Raw genomic sequence first — 17,219 nt, forward strand, 5'->3', positions numbered from 1 at the left:
AATATTTAAAGCAAATATTTTAGTGGGAATTTATATTTATTTTACAAATGAAGACATTGCACACGATTCAATCCGGACAGGGTGCCTGCGCGCTCACTGCTGAAGAGGAGGACGAGATGCCGCTATTATTTATGGACGCGTTGCCGTTAGATTTCCGAATAAATTCTCATCTTGCGGCCATTGCAACGTTCATGGCCGACAGTGATGACGACAAGGAGAAAGCACACCGTCCCAACCCGCTACTCGAGTCTATGAAAACCAAACGGCGGCAAACACCGTATTCGAAAACTGTTTCGAGCAACATCAAGCGCAAGGCGAGAAATGAGACCACGTCGTCTGACACAAAGGAGCTGCAACTTTTTCTGTCCATGTTCCACATTAAGTAAAAAAAAATATTTGCTATGAAAAGCTGACAAAAAAACAATGCAAGGAATGATATTGCTAAGATTATTATCAAGCTTGTTGATATACGAGCAGCCCCCTCACACGAGTTGTTACTTTCGACAAATAACTAATGAAATTTTCGAATCGATCATCGGATAATGCTGGCAGGGTCAAGCTTGTCGCTGTACCTGCACAAAATGCTCGGAAAGATTTCGCAGATATTCCTGTCCGAATCCGTCTTGGCATTAAGTGTCTTTTTGCATGTCGTTTTTGCTAAACCTTGCAACTTATGGACATTCCTACTTTATCACCACTAGAGAAAAGCGTAGTTATAGGAGCTCGATCCAAAGCAATCTCATTCTTTTAGTCTTGTTCTACGTATAGAATCGCATTTTGAGTCGAGTTCATTGATTGTCGCTTGGTGCTTGGTAAGGGCTCTGAAGTATAATTAAAGACTGTGTGTCATGTGACGATTAAAGGAAAGAAAGAAATATGTAATCCATTAAATCGGTATTTCATTCAACACTTGCGAGAAGCGACAATTATTGCATCAGCATGAGCTGCCAGTGAAAAATGCAATTTAAAGCTGCTATATTTTGCTCATACCATTGCCGTCGTATGAGGCAAAACATAGCAGTTCTAAATTGCAATTTTCACTGGTCAAGCAATTGCTCAAGCTTGCTTGCGTAATGAAATCTCCTTGCGCATTTAATTTTCATTATCGATTGGTTCTGCAAATTTATCAGCACTATTTTCATGCAGTCAGTTGGCTAATATCAACGGGAGATTCTCTCACGGAAAAGGCAAACTTTTCAGTATTTGTGAGCGGCAACGAACGCTTTGACCAGATCTTGTTGCCATAATTTGACAGCTTTTGTCCACAACAATCGCGCTTGGTAATGTCGCTGACATGCCCTGACTGCCCTAACTGCTCTAATCTCCATTCTCGCGCCAGTCTCGCTTGCAATGACGACAGAAGATTCGCCAGTTTTAAATTGATCGGTTTGCTTTGATGCCTCATCGATTCCATGTCGTCGACGATGGAAGGTGTAAACATTATTAATTTTTGTTGCCATTGTATCTGGCGCCCAATTTTTAGAAGCTCATCGCTCGAAAAGTTGTAAATTTGGAGCCTTGTAAAAGCCTGATTATTCCACCTTTTAATTTATATGGGCAAGACGAATACTTTTTAATTTGAATTTTATTTTATAGGCGAATCTGCCGATGAATCCATTATAAATACAAAGACGTTTGACTGTCAAAAATAATTGATGCCAGCACCGGAATCAAACTAGATGGAGAGACGCATAAAAGCGTTGCAAATTCGAGACAGGGGTCATGATTGCCGCCATCTGCGTGTCTTTGGTTATGTTTTCCATTCTGCAAACTTGCAATGTATTTTAAATTAACAATACCTAGTGCTTTAAATACCAGCAATATTATTGCCGCCGAACGTGTTCGTTACTTCTTCTACTACCCATCAAGCAATAAGTATTCCTCCTAACTTGATTTAATGCTCTACCGTATCGAATTTTAGTCTTCAATACACCCTTTTTCCGTCGAGAACTCGGGAAATGGCTCATTCGTTAACAAGTAGCGCCAAATGAGCCATCCAAAGCACTCGATATGGAGCGTCACCCGATGGCCAGCGCCAAACATGATGACAATCGATCCTGTCAACGGAGGCGTGGATTTTGTTGTCCACGAGATATAGTAAAGGTTCGACGACGGTGAAAACGGTTGAATGTCAAATTCCGTAAATCGCTCTCCTGGCGACAACCGAAAGAGCCAGGCCCAGAACGATCGAATTTTGCCTTTATTGCGCATCCGCAAAGACGTACGCCAGAAATCCTTGATACTTTCCAGGCCAAAGTAGCATCGAGATGGCATCGAGACCGCCAAGACTGAATTCAAGTCCCAAATTGAATCGACATCAAGGACAAAATCTTTTGGCAAACTTTGCGTAAAAATCTCTTTGATTTTCAATAAAATATCCATCTGAATCCCTCGCGTGACCGACGTCCGTTGACTTTCCGGGAGGCGAGTGTTTTTCACCAGCATTTGAGACAACGTCTGGTTCTCGGCCGCCAAAGCTTCAGCTTTTTGATGCAAATAGTCCCATTTCAGTGCTTGACGCTGTCGACACTTTTTCACCGCCGCACGATTGCGTTCTCGCTTCTGTTCTGACGAGTAATTCATGCTTTTACGTCCACACCGCCGTTTTGGCTGTACGTCATCGCTCACCGTTGATCGAGAAGGCACATAATTGGCAAGCGACGACGTTAATAACAACGACTCTTCTTGGCGTGGTCGCTTTAAAACTTGTCCACGGTCGACTACACCCGAAACTTGCTGCGGTATGGTATGTCGAGTATTTTCCAAACTTTCGTGTCGATAATTTACTAAAGACGCTCGGTGGGAGCTGGAAGGAGTAAGGTTGTCATAGGTCGCGTGGGTTTCACTACTTTGACGGTCATACGAGACCTCCGAGTCGTAAGATAAGCGTCTATTCGTCATCATCATGTCTTGCGTCGCACGAGGTTGTCGTCTTATCACGGACTCGTCGCCTCGATGTCGCACGAATGGCGATGACTGGACAAACTCTCGTCGTCGCGACATTGGTCCCTCCATAAACAATGAAGACGTGAGATTATCCGGATACATCTCCAGTATACCTGGTTCCAATGGCACTTCGTCGGGATTTGTATAATGTCGAGTAGGTACGGCTCGCGCTTGAGGCGTCCGCATACTATGAAGCAAGTCCAAAGATCCGGATGGAGATGTAACGCCCGGAAAGTTGCGAGGGATGCGACGTGACAAGTCCATTGTCAAGTTGTCCAATGGCTCGTGGTCTCGCATGTCTGGAGGATAAAATTCCGACTCGTGAGAAGGACTGGGTAATCGTCGGTACGACGACTCTGTTTCCAAGAGTCGGTTGGTATACTGTCGTTGTTGTTGATAGCGCTGCAATTGGGCTTGACTGTATCGGGCTTCAACGTCGTAGCCCATTTGATACGCGCGAGTCCTTGTCACGTCCGTCTCGTCCAGTTCCTGGAGTCCATGGTGTCCATTTTGATCAAACTCCACGTGATTACGAGGAAAACCACGAATGTCACCCGTGCTCTCTCCTTTATAAGTCCGGTCGCGATAGTCCATACTAATTGCAGGAGATTCGGGGCTTTCAAGCGATCCAACCAAGTGCCAATCGTTGATTCCAAGCGACGATGCCGTCTCGATCGCTGCAAAAAAACGCAATTGTGTCAAATTTAAAAACAACAATTCGAAAAAGCTCCTGTGGTGAAGGAGCAAATAACACGAACGTACGAGGACCCCAGATGTGCGGTAATAGGGGCATTCGATCGGTAATGGCGTGATTTCGACTCGGGTTCTGACGCAGTGACTTGACAAGATCGCTGGCTGCGAGGTCATGGTCCTCGCCTCCAGTCCAGTGCGGTACGTGGCGGTGGCGGGACATGACGCAAGCGGTAAAGACAATCGTTGTGGGATGTGCGAGACTGCTCCGACGTAATTTGTAGTGATTGCGATGGACCGAACGTGGTGAGAAAGTAGGGGCCGTCAACTGAAGCATCCATTGTGGAAGTTGTTTCGAATATTGATTTTCTAAACAAATAGAGTCTGAGAGCTGCTGCCGTAAAGTTGCAGTGTTTCGAATCGAACGGCCCCGACGTGATACAGTAGAGGGAAAGGTTCGAATGCCTGGTTTACACGGCACGAAGATGCCTCCACGCTCGCGCGGGGAATGTCTCGCAGGACCAGACGTGAGCAGAGACAAACCATGTGAAATCGCATTTATCACTTGCGTTACGATGTATAGAGGACATAATCTAGCAATCTCAAGGGTGGTTTCTGTTCTTAACGCGACGGTTTTGGGAGCGGCGGGCTCATTCTGGGACGTTGAAACTGCTGGATGGCAATCTCTTGGTGATTGGATGACGACCGCGTTTCTAATCTTAGAGATGCTTAGGGGACACCGTGTCAGAATACGTAGCTTCTTGCCATCTATTTAAGTACTTAACGCTCTTCGAGCCGCTGTTTTATCTATATATACAAACTCAAAGGAGTGGTGCGATTATGTGATACACGAAATACGTCAATCTCAGGTGGACTGAGAGCTGAAATAAATATAGCTTTTCAATATTGTTTCAGTTCCCCGGTCCCAAGCGATGACATTACTTACTTACTTAAAAATGTATGCCTTTACGCATTTAACAGATATCGTTTTTCATTCGCTGCATTTTTGTCCCCCTGCCGAGCTTATTCCAGCGCAAAGGCAGGCCAACCGGTTTGTAATGTTAATTAAGAAAGAAATTGGCGAAATAATTACTAAAAGAAGTAAGAGGAAATAGCTTGATCTTTTGATATCGATACGGGTCCATGATGCGTACACGTGTAATTTACATTCCCTGATATGGCACCTAGCTGCGAATTGAAGCACGAGTTAAGGCATTAATGAATATTTAATTGATATATAATCAAGGTATTGAAAAACAAGGTATTGAAAAACAAGGTAACCCGTAGTGGTGCCATAATTTAACGCAACCCTATTACTTTAATAAAAGCAATAATATTAATTACTTTAAGGTATGTCTATGACATGCACAGATCAACATGGAAGTAATCAATTTTAAGAAATTGATGCTTACCGATTGTGTAGCTAAACTACCTTGCTCCTTACGTAGGCGAGCACGTCGTAATGCGGCCACGCTCTACTTAGACACACACCCTAGCACAGCGAGGAAGCGGTTTAACCTGCTTCTCTTGCGTGCAGTGAGGTAGTTGTGGTGGGCGCGTTAGCGACCAACGCACTAAGTATTTTGATTAAGTGTCGTCACGGGAGCGGTAATCCGGCTCCTTATGAGCAATTATCTAGTAGGAAGTTGTTTTCAGACTGATTTATATTTAATCGTATTAAATATATAAATACCTATTTTTACCAATCAAAATGTCATCTCTATAGATAACACTCAATATGTATCGCGAGCGTATCTTTCTAGATACCTCGCGTAACGGATGACGCTAGGCGTCATCTCTCCTAATGTGAATGCACCCATGTGCATCACATACACAAGGGTTGGTCACAAAATGTACACAACATTCGAGTGTTGGGTCTTATTACTATAATTTAGTAATTGACCATCCCCTTAAGTGCACCAAGTGTACTTAACGGTGACTGTGTAACATTAGGGCAACTTTAGCCCATTACACCCCCCCTTTAAGAACGAATTTACATTTTTAAATTCGTCAAAGAGGGGAGAGCAACTGCGAGCAGCTTTACGCACCGCTAGTTCGATAAATCACTCTAGCGACCTGTGTTCCCATTCACGGCGACAAAGATGCCACCTAGCAGGGGCCACGTTGGTGGGTCGTCTGCGAAGATGCCCACTCAACCTCACACTAAGCGCACGCGCCGCGTTAATTCGCCGGCCGCGTCTAAGGCCTTAGTCAAAACGCCGACAGCTACTGCTGCTGTCGCGTTAACGGGGCTAAAGGATCCATCCCACTTTAACAGTGAGGATGTTGATTCGTCGCTCATTGTCGACTACAATGAGTCGACACCGTCGCCGTCACCTCATAGTAGTGATGCGGACAACGAGCTCATGAGGAAGGGTGATGGCGCATTGTTGCCCATCCAAACTTCTCTCATGGCTCACAACATGGAGATAGCATCATTTACGAATGCTGTTTCGTCGTCTGCGCTGGAAAGCGCAGCGACAGGTAATGAGAACGCTGCCCATAAAGGCGCAGCCGCTTCTCCGTTGGGTATGGACAGCGCCTTATGCTCAGACCATAATCCATAATGGTTCTGACATGGAGGATTCGGAGCCTAAAGCTCCGCCGACGACACGTGAACGTGCTCAGTCGGTGTCACAAGCCAGTCGTTTAGGACTTGGCTATGTGACGGGTGGCATACCAAAGATGCCCCCTCCATCTAAATGGCCTCGTTTAAACGGACCAAGAGCGTCGCTTCTAGAGCGCAATCTTGTAGATGCACCTAATTATTATGGCGTCTTTAAATCATGGAGGGCTCAGGGAACATCGCTTGGGCGTCTTTTCCCGATCTTGGTCGTGTTGCGTTCAAATGAAACGCCCGACCAATACGAGGCGGAATTCCTGCGCCGCATTCATCCGCATTCCGATGCGATGAAACAGCGTTCGCAGCGACTTAATTTCGCCTGCTTGCGCGTGGAAGAAATCATGGGCGGTACTGTACCCCCTGTTTCTTCTCACAACGCTACTTCTGCAAGTCCATTTGAGACTAGCGAAGAGGACTCAGCTGGTGCTCCTTTTCATAGGCAGCCACCAAGCCGGGCACATCAATACGTATGTTATCGGTCGGTTCCCATGAGTCAATACTCTTCGGGTAACCTTTCCATTGGACGAGAATTTGACGCTTGTCTCACGGAGCGGTGGGGAAGCAACCTTCCAACAGCGAAGCGTTGATTCCACTCGCATCCATCAGTGCAGGCGGCGCCCGATAGGAGTGGCGATCTCGCCCAGCTACTCGCGGCTGCCTTACCTTCGTCCGTTCAGTCACAGGCGTTAAGCGCTGCTGAACGACGTATTGCGGATCTCGAGGGTCAAGTCTCGCGACTGACCTCGGATCTCGTTGGTGTCCGAGCGAAGGCTCGTTAGGGTTATAAACGCCGAAGACTCGCTTGGGCCTCTTTGAAGGGATAATGCTGAGGGATCCGCGTTACTCGAGTGATGTCCCTCGATCTCCAAGTCCTGTTTGTGGTGGGAGGCATCGGTCCGATAGCTTTTCGCCTTCACCGTTCCCCTCACCCGAACGACGCTCGAGTCCAGTCGGCGTCACCATCGGTCTCCTTAGCCGGATGGGGGTATGTGACCTCATTTGGGTCTACATACCGTTTCAGACGACCCACTTAAAATACGGGGTGCGTCTTCATTTACGGGGAAGGGTGCGCCTATAATTTAGGTCTACAACTTCTTCGACCACCGTAAGGGCCCAATGAAACGCGGCAACAACTTCGTAGTCCCTCCAGGTAAAACAGAATTGCATTTTTAGGTAGGGTAGCAGTACTTAATAGTACTTTTTCACCCACTCTAAAGCGTTCATTTTTTGCGACCATATCGGTCCGCGTATTCTTTTTGCTTGTCCTGTGCGCTTGCTATTGCGTCACGGACTTTACGTGTGATGGCTAATCGCTCATCCACAAAGCGTTGTGCCTCGCTCACGCTTTTAGCATCAAACTCGCCTATGATACCGCCGAGAGGTCGGTCATAAGGCGTAGTTTTATTGACCACTGCTAAACTGGCAGGGTCACTAGGGCAAGTTTCAGTCGTTGCGATGATGCCCTCATGGGTCATCGCCATATTGACGAAACTATGCCCCTCTTTCGCACCGAGCATAGTGAGGGGCCCTCCCCCACTTAGAGTCGGGCTGCGCACAAACGAGACTGGCGTCCGAGTATAGCGCAGTCCGTTAATATATAACGGTTTCTCACCCGTACTGGCGTGTACACTTTTATTTATAGTGAACTCCACAACAGGCAATTGCTTACGCCACTCTTTGGGAGTTGCTATAGTGCGTAAGACATCCACCACGACCCGATTGGCACATTCGGTTTGGCCATCGGTCTGGGGATGATCTGGGGTCGACATGTGGGAGCTTGCTACCTAGCAGCTCGAACACATCTCGCCAAAAAACCAGACGTAAAGCGTGGATCCCGGTCCGATACTTTAGACTCGGGCATCCAGTGTAGTCGGTAAACATGATCCAGGAACAAAATAGCTGCCTCCTTGCCTGTGATCGATGTTTTACATGGCTAAATGTACCATTTTGCTCAGTCTGTCTACAAAGACGACGAGCTCCGTCAGGTGCCCACTGGAGGGCGTATCATGAAGCTCGTGGAGGATCATCAGCTTGAGATCTGTGTCATGAGGCACATAGACTCTCAAGGGATCACAAGATGACAGCTGATGCCATAACAGGCCATCGCTGTAGCTAAAGCGTTTAGCTTAGCTTTCAGGTGCGACGGAAGAGAAGCCTTTCGTCCACCGAAGTGATCCAACAGCAGGCGACAGTGTTTATCCTGACTGTAGCTCTTTTTTTATCTCAGAGGCCAATGAGATCGCCACGTGCTATGCCTTCATGGCTGCCAACGTTGACGGCTGAAATTGTGCTTTCGCACTAGACACACTTTCGTGGTGTCTAACCTCGAAGTCTGGTCTGCGCGATAAAGCTTCAGCCAAGACATTCGACTTACTAGGCTCGTATTCAACTTTGAAATTAAATCTAGAGAAGAATGTAAGCCATCTTGCCATTCTAGGCGAGAGGTGCAGTGAGTTTATTGCGGTCCGCAGTGATGCGTGATCCGTTTAAACCAAAAAATTACTCGGTGCCCAATATGTGCACACGAAACTTGACAAGAGCATACTTATTGAAAGTAGCTCTTTGTCATGCACTGGGTAATTTAGTTCCGCGGCTTTTAAAAGCCGGACTGATAAGAGATGACGCGGTCAACGCCGTCGTCATCCTTCTGCATGAGCGCGCTGCCGATTGCAAAATTACTTGCATCGCAGACGACGCTAAAGGGCTTATCCGCGTCTGGCAATGCCAAGACCGGTGCCTCTACAAGAGATTGCTTCACTGATGTGAACGCATCTTCTTGTTCTTTTAACCAAACCCATTCTGTGTCCTTTTTAAGGAGATCAGATAATGGTTTAGTTTGCTCCGCATAATTCTTGCTATACTTATGCAAGTAATTAGCGAGCCCTAGGAATTGGCGCAAATCCTTCACATGCCGTGGGATTGGCCATTCCTTTACTGATTTTACCTTGTCTGGGTCTGCTCGTACACCATGTGTACCAACGATGCAGCCCAGTACAGGTATCTCAGGGACCCCTATGACGCACTTTTGCAAGTTGACGTACAATTGGGCGTCCTTTAAAGTCTGCAACACAGCGTCTAAATGACGCTTGTGCGACTCTATTGCGCTCAGCCCGTCCTCGGCCCTACTATGCACGAATACATCGTCAAAGTAATGGGGTGCGTAGGCATGGTGCTGACGCATTACGTGAGCCACCACTCGGTCGTACGTCGGTGGTGCATTTTTTTAAACCTTGGGGCATCACAAGCCACTCCCAAAGCATACCACTTGGGGTGCTTACTGCCGTTTTGGCAACATCGGACTCTCTCATGTGTTCCTGATAGTAGCTATCCTTCAAATCCAACGCGGAAAAGATAGTTGACTTTCTTATGGAGTTCAACAAGACATCTTTCCGCGGGATTGGCGTTTGCGCCAGTATGGTCGCCGTGTTCAGCTTATTGTAAGCATGAACCACGCGCCATCCACCTGTAGCTTCACGTACACAAAATGTCGGGCTGCAGTGAGGCGATTTGCTCTCACGCACATGTCCCGCCTTGGCTCGCTTGTCGAAGAACTCATCGATATAATATACTTGTTCTTTCGGCAACAGCCATGGTCACACAATACTTGGTGCCAGGTTCGAGGTCTTTTCGTGCCCGATACCCTATCTGCTGGTAGCGGCTCGGCACTTCTTCTTCTAAGAACAAATCGGAGCGTGCAAACTGGATCCTTGACAAGATAATTCGCGGATACGTCCACCCTTTACTAGTTATAGCGAGTTCTTGCCGATGATTGAATATGCCATTACAATTCCGTGCATGCTTCTACAAAGCTTACACTGTTTTCGTGAATGGCTTACGCCAACCACATGTACCCATCTTGTTCGAAAGTAACGATTATTAAAGGGGGAGAGGGAATTGCTCAAGCAAAGAACAGTTTAGTTCTTGCTCATCACACATTAACCCTACGGAGTTTAGAGTTGTAGAACAAATGGGTAGCATAGTCCCTGAGGTCTCGAAATTTCGGACCTCAACCCTGCTGGTCTATAGCGCTCATGTAAGAGGCTATGACCAGGTGATGACCCACCTAGTGGATTGTATTAGAATGTGTATGAAGTGAAGATACTGCAGCTCATGCTTGCACTGCAGAGCAAATTGGCGACGCCTCTTTTGTCATGCAGCGTTTATCACACCCCGTGGGGCTCGAACGCACGACCACTGGCTTAAAAGGGCTAACGCTCTACCAACTGAGCTAGACGGGTTTCGCCCGGTCTGGTTCATTCTGAGCAATTGAATTTCTCAGCACTTAAAGCGGAAGACTTGGACACAGAAGTAGTTATTAAAATTTTGAGCAGCTTGTATACAGTAACTGCGACTTTAAATTTGTCTTACGCTCGCGTTTTAGTGCTTCATGAAGAACTGGTATCCATTGCAGCTTGAAGAGAGGTGCATGTCGATGCAAAAGACGTTCATGCGAAAGATACAAATGTTTTTTTAATCAACATTGAAGTGGACAAACTCAGTAAGGGCCTTATGAGTTTGATAACGATGCTGAAAGACTCGGCATCAAAAACAATATTACTAATGATAACAATAATTCTTTCACTAATGAGGAGAATGACATTTCCGCAGTGCCCACCAGTCGCACTGAGGACAAAAACAAAACCAAATCAGCAGGTGAATTCTTGCTGGCTAGAGAAGCAGTGGTCCGTTTCGTACAAGATTTCATCGCTGATGCGGTGGACAGACAGAAATGAAACTCTGACAAAAATGGAAGAACAAACATTCTTTCATTAAATGTTTACGGTCTAGCCCTTCTGTCCACAGTAAACCTACAAAACATGTAGCGACGAATGTGGGTAGTGATAAATTATGCCTAAGTAATTCGAACCGTTCCGTGCACTGCACGGCCAAGACAATGCGTACACGATCGAGCTGACTCGTAAGATTAGTACGCATGCTGCGTCTTATGTCGGGCTCTCCGCTCGTACCATCAGTAAGAGGCTTCTTCCGGTTTTGGATCTCCCTGGGATAGTCTAAGACGTCCGTTAAAGCCTGATGGCTCCGAGCTACAACATGGTAGTCTCGGGAAAGAATTTAATTCTCACGAACTAGACGATCCACCACATCCTCCAAGGTTGAGATCTTTTGACGATCTGTCACCAGCTCGTTTGAAGGGACTGATGCGTCCTTTCGTTAGCCAATTGATCAGTCGCAACTTGCGCACATTTTCAACTCATCACAAGACACATTATCGACCGTCAGCGCTAACTCGCGGCGACCTGATCGTCGTGATCAACGTCCTCCCTTTAATGACAAAGGATGTGATTCAAATCATGATGTTGATTAGGGCTCGTCGAACGAGGCGAGCCCAATTTTTCCTCTCATCCACATCCATTGATAGCGAAAAGCGTTTTCTTGTTGACGGCTTCTCGAATCACCGTGAGGTGAAAAGGTTTTGAACGAGTTGTCTCGTTTGTTAGCGAGGGAAACTTACCTCGCATGATAGTTTGGATCCTTGCTCTCAACTGATGATTGAAGAAATTTTAATCTCTTCGCGCATCTCACACAAGATGAGCTCTATCCAATGAGGATCTATAAGGGAACATGCCTCCTTAGGGCCATGACCCACACCCTTAAAAGAACACGGACATGAGTCCCTCACGAGAGGCAAGGTATTCCTGCCTTTCAAGACAATTATCACAGCTTGTAGCGTGCACCACTACGGCCTGTTTCACGGAAAGCATCCAGTTTGTCAGCCAGACCTCGCGGCCTGTGCTTTGCATATTCTGTACAAAATGCTTCCCAAGCTTGGAACAAAGGAGCGACATCTTTTGCCCGCTTACATGGGTACCTCCGATGCTGGTAAGAAGGATCGATAGAGAAATTCGTTTCGTCATCATCAGGCTTGTAGAGCCTGGATGAGTTGAATAACTGAATATGGTACCGATAGTTGTCATACCAGACCAACGAGTTAGGTTGGCTTTAGAGGGCAACCAAGACTTCTTGTCGGGAGAAAACCGCAAAACATTGCGGTCCTTCTCCCGTCGGCTCATGTTAACGTTAACGCTAGCATTACTCTCAGACTAATCCTTAGAATCACTCCGTCCCTGGTGATGCATACTGACATCACCAGAGTCATCGTCGTCCATGGAGTCATCAGAAGATGACTCCTCACCAAAAGGGTCTGACAAAATGTCAAACACCTTCGTCCTCACCTCTTTGGTCGTCCCGTAGGTTTAACGGCGTGGTTTTAGTAACCTGAAAGCCTTTACAGTTGCCATCGAGTCAAACGATGAGGCCGACTCGGCCCAGTCACCTACCATGGAAGCAGCAGGTGACTTGTCACTGCCACCTGCAATGGGAGTAGCAGGTGACATATACCAGTCACCTCAAATTTGAGGAGAAGGTGTCGTATTCCACAGTAGACGCACGAGAGTCTACTAAGAATTTGCATTACCAGCAGCTGTTCTACTCCGTGCAGCTGCCAGATTTGCGACCTTTCAAGTTACGCGCATGGGTTTCGACATCATGCCCGAACAATTGATTTTTTTAACAAAAATCAATAATGCAATAAAATTAACTGCCCCAGTTGATGAGGTGAACGATTTATTTGCCACTAAAGTCCCTAGTCGTTTGTGGGGCGTCAAGAAATATATTCGACGCCAATCGCTAGAATTTCGCAGACTCGAAGATATCGAGCCCGATATCCCTCTAACGCGGATGACAGTGCGCCTAGCAACGGCGCATTTATAACAGTAAAGATACGTGTAGCTGGTATTCAAAACACGTTTAAGGTTAAACAGTACGATGTAATTCTATCGTACTAGATTTGGATGAAAAAACTGATGTCATCCTATGATTACCATGGCTCAGAAAGTACGAGCCATGCATAAACTGGCAGCATACAGCCGTGAGGACGCCTGCTTCTCGTTCATCAGATCGCTATCTAATGAACGTCTTGAAGCGTCCTCAAGCGTGTGGATGTCCTACGACTGAGTGCGATAGCCTCACTTGTGGTACGGTCGTTAGGACAACTGCACAAGATCACAGTGTGATTACCAATCACAATGTGGATTCAGCTGCCGGCGGCTGTGTTAATGCACAGGCAGCGTCGAAGGTCTACAATTGTGATGAGGGCATCATACTGTCGTGGCCGGTAGAAGTCGCGACTTATCGTGAGATAAGTAAAATAATCACGTCCACGATAACCACTATTGGTGCACCGTGGCAATCATACATGATGCGTAAACGCAAAATCATTAGGGGTGGGACGACGACACGAGATGTGTCGCCAGCAATGGCTATGTAATACAGTAACCAATTGCGTGTTGTGTATCTCTCTGTTGAGGATCGATACAATTTCGACAATCCTTTCAAGGTTTATAAGGATGGATTTCTTAGGTAATACATCAACCCTTTAAGAGCTTTATCTTCTTAATAATCTCTTCTAACGTCGTCAGGAAATTCTGACGACGGAACACTTGTTTTTGCAACAGTGACCTTATGCTCACTATTGATTGTTGCAATAGCAGCCTTACGATCATTGTTAATTTACAAAGTGAGTTTATCCTCACTATTGTTTTGCGCTACCGGCTAAAATCAGAACCGGGCCGGCACGAAAGGACATCAGTGACGACATAAAGTCGTCCTGGTTTATATTCCGGGAAGAAATTATACTCCGCAAAGAAAAACAATCATCTCGCCATTCTTTGCGAGAGGTGTGGACTGGTTACGGCCGTGCGTAAAGACGCATGGTCCTTTTAAGCAAAGAACGGTCTATCTCCCAAGAAATAGACCCTAAACTTAGCCAGTGCAAATTTCATGGCAAGGACTTCCTTGTCATGCACTGGACAATTGCGATCAGATGGTTGAAGCTGACGTGATTGATAACAGACGACGCGCTCTGCGCCGTCTGTTTAATATTGCATTAATGCAAAGCCGATTGCGAGATCACTGGCGTCATAGACCACATGAAATGGTTCGTCTTGGTCCGCAATCGCTAGGCTTGGCGATTGCATCAAGCTTTGCTTAAAACTTTTAAAGGAACGCTGACAATCAGCGTTCCATGACCACTTTACATTTTCTTCAAAAAAGAAAAAATATGTACTGTCATTTCGGCATAATTGCGGAAGTACTTGTGTAAGTGCGCAGCTAAGCCGAGGAACCTTCGAAGTCACTTTACCTCGACTGGCCAGGCCAATTGGCCATCGTCTTGATATTCTCCGAATCAAGGCGTACACCGTGTTCACCCACGATGCTGTAGCTCGCTTGCATCAAATATACACTTCTTGAAATTTACATACAACTTATGCTTATGCATAAGTGTAAGAACTTTTCGGGCGTACGTACGATGTTCTTTTAACGTCTGACTTTCCGTTCATGGCTCTGCTATGAACGAAGACGCCTTTAAAATAGCTCAGTGCAAAATCTTGCACCGATCTCAACAGATTAACTACACATCTGTTGAATGCCCCAGGGGCATTGCTAAGCCCCTGGGGCATAACTCGCCACTCTTATAGCATTCCACTTGGGGTCCCTACTGCCGTGAACGGGATATCCTGTTCACGCATGAGAATCCATCCATCAGATCCATTGACGAAAAGATAGTACTCTTTGACATTTGATCAATGATTACGTCATTTCGTGTTATCGTGTTTGAGTCGGTACCGTTGCAGCGAGCGCTCAATTTATTGAATGCATGCACAATCCGCCACCTACTATTACGCAGATCACGCAGGAACCGTTCGGCTCTTGTACTTATACACAGCTGTCGGTAGCTTAGGAGATAATATTATGTACATGGGAAAACCCGTTACCCCCCCCCCTTAACTACCAGTCACAATAGTGACTGATGTGCAGTGCCAGAGAAATACTATTATGCTTTTCCCTGTAAATTGGCATCATTGGTTTTTATTTAAAATTCTACTCACCATGTTTGTGTGTGAGGAGCAACTTTCGTCAAAAGGCCTGCAAATTCCTTTTTTTGACGTTGTTGGATCAATTACGAGACGTCCATAGGTTCTGGACCTCCATTTTTTTTGTCATCTCGGAGAATGATAAGCTTTAGAGTGGACAGAAGCTTGTTAAGACTGAAGTCCCCCTTTCCGCCTTAGAGATCGCCTGGTGCAGCGACATTAGTTCAAGCCCGATTAGGTGAGTCTTAACAGGACCGTCTGCAAGACCTTTAATAAACTCGTTAAGTGTGTTTGTTTATCAATTGGATGACTTACGATACAATCAGGTATCGTGTATGATGGGCATATGCGTGAAGGTCACGCTTGCCCTTCTTCAAATTCACGAGCTCGGCTCGAGCACTGAGTTCGTCACGTGGCGGCCAAATGTTTTCCTTAGCCTTGTTATTCCTCTTGTAGGTAACAATAGCTCATTACAGTTCGGGTACCGATGGGCTTGTATTTAAAGTTGCGTCAGTCCGATCATTGACGTATGTCGACATACGCCGCACCGTTGTGTTGGGATTGTGACTATGCTCACATGTTTTAATATATCGTCGGGTCGACGCGATCACGCATTGGCGAACAAGTTCTGTTTGTCCGGGTTTCAAATACCTCATACGACCCAAAATATAATGGGTCATGAAGCTTGAGCCCTAAAGTCCAAAATTTGGCATGTAGGCCGAATGGACTACCAGGTGGAACGGAGTACCCTTTGCTAGTACTGATAACAATTCTAGTCAACCTACACTAATTACAGTGAAGGTGGGACGCCTCGACTACTTCACGTAAATGACGTGCAGAGGAAGATTCTATGTAGCTAGGAATCCGAGCTACCAAAGGTTAATTCTAGGGCTTTAGACTAAAAAAAGTAAAACTTTATTAACTTATTTAGTTCCTATGTAACGATCTTCTATCTACTACTGACTTTATTATATTTATGACAAACTATGCATGGTCACAATCGTTTCTTAGACGATTGGCGGGGTCGATTTAAACTTATATCAACCAATTAATAGACAAATGTCTTATTGCGTCAATATTACCAAATTTGGTAATATTGGAATTATTAAATTAAAAATAACACGGATAATAATTTTTCTACTAAATATTATTTCATTTCGTAGGATAGAATATTAATTATTCTTATTTTAGGAAATAATGCTTATGTGACAGGAAACCCCGTTACAGTTCCTTCGCCAAGTACTCAGCCTCATTACGATGATGTTCAGAGAAGTGGGGAAATGAGCCCAATCAATGTTGAGACTCATCCTCACTGACACGTTTGGAGGAAAGGGTCATGGAAAGGACTACTAGTGCTACCAAGTGTACGCGAATGCTTCAAAAGCGGCCTCGCGCTACCTTGAAGCACAGTGAGGAGGCATTTCGACCGTGTTATCTCGCGTGCAGTGAGGTAGTTGGTGGGCGCCTAAGGCGACCGCACCCAACGAACTTGTACGTTTGAACAAGTGTCGTCACGGAAGCGGTTGCCCGTCTTCTCGAGCGCGCTTGTTATCTAGGTAGTAAATTTTAGACTGATTTTTTTTTATAGAATATAATTTTTTTTTTTATTAAATAAGTAGATGCCATCTCTGTAGATGTGCATCTCTAATTGGCAATCGGCTCGCCGTTGACGTCAGTCCCGGTCCAAATATTTCGCATACACTTAGTGTAACGGGGCACTACGACTTGTACTGTTTCAGTATAAGTCCACTTCACACTGCTTCAGTTGTGAGTGGTGCCTTACGTTAGGTGACGTACACTGTACGTGCAGAGAAAGACTTCTCTTAAGACAAGTAGACTTAAGAGGGTAAAATCAAAACTGTATTAAATACAGTTAAGTGTCTCTTAATCTATCTTTATAAATGCTAACTTAATTATAACCTAATACTTAACATGTAAATGAATTCTTATCTCTATCTTATTCGTAACTCTCTCTGATTACTCCTACAGCTGATTAGTCTGCGGAATAAATAGATATAATGGCCTATACCTATTTATGGATAAGAATTCAGAATATTACTATATGA

General features: G+C 45.6%; 3 protein-coding genes across 3 annotated transcripts; 1 reads left to right on the top strand and 2 right to left on the bottom strand.

The window, feature by feature from the left end:
- Nucleotides 1-47: 47 nt before the first annotated feature.
- Nucleotides 48-386, top strand: CCR75_004801 (uncharacterized protein; the record flags this gene model as incomplete). The annotated part of the gene is made up of 1 exon (XM_067962887.1): nt 48-386. One exon carries the CDS (start codon nt 48-50, stop codon nt 384-386), a length of 339 nt encoding a protein of 112 aa, XP_067817302.1.
- A 752-nt stretch (nt 387-1,138) lies between these two features.
- Nucleotides 1,139-1,441, bottom strand: CCR75_004800 (uncharacterized protein; the record flags this gene model as incomplete). The annotated part of the gene is made up of 1 exon (XM_067962886.1): nt 1,139-1,441. One exon carries the CDS (start codon nt 1,439-1,441, stop codon nt 1,139-1,141), a length of 303 nt encoding a protein of 100 aa, XP_067817303.1.
- A 476-nt stretch (nt 1,442-1,917) lies between these two features.
- Nucleotides 1,918-4,039, bottom strand: CCR75_004799 (uncharacterized protein; the record flags this gene model as incomplete). The annotated part of the gene is made up of 2 exons (XM_067962885.1): nt 3,709-4,039; nt 1,918-3,623 (listed from the first exon to the last, which is right to left on the bottom strand). The coding sequence occupies exons 1-2, from the start codon at nt 3,971-3,973 to the stop codon at nt 1,918-1,920; spliced, it is 1,971 nt and encodes a 656-aa protein (XP_067817372.1). The 5' UTR covers nt 3,974-4,039.
- Nucleotides 4,040-17,219: the final 13,180 nt, after the last annotated feature.

This window comes from Bremia lactucae, linkage group LG11 (genome assembly GCF_004359215.1).
Source record: "Bremia lactucae strain SF5 linkage group LG11, whole genome shotgun sequence".
Lineage (NCBI taxonomy): Eukaryota > Oomycota > Peronosporomycetes > Peronosporales > Peronosporaceae > Bremia > Bremia lactucae.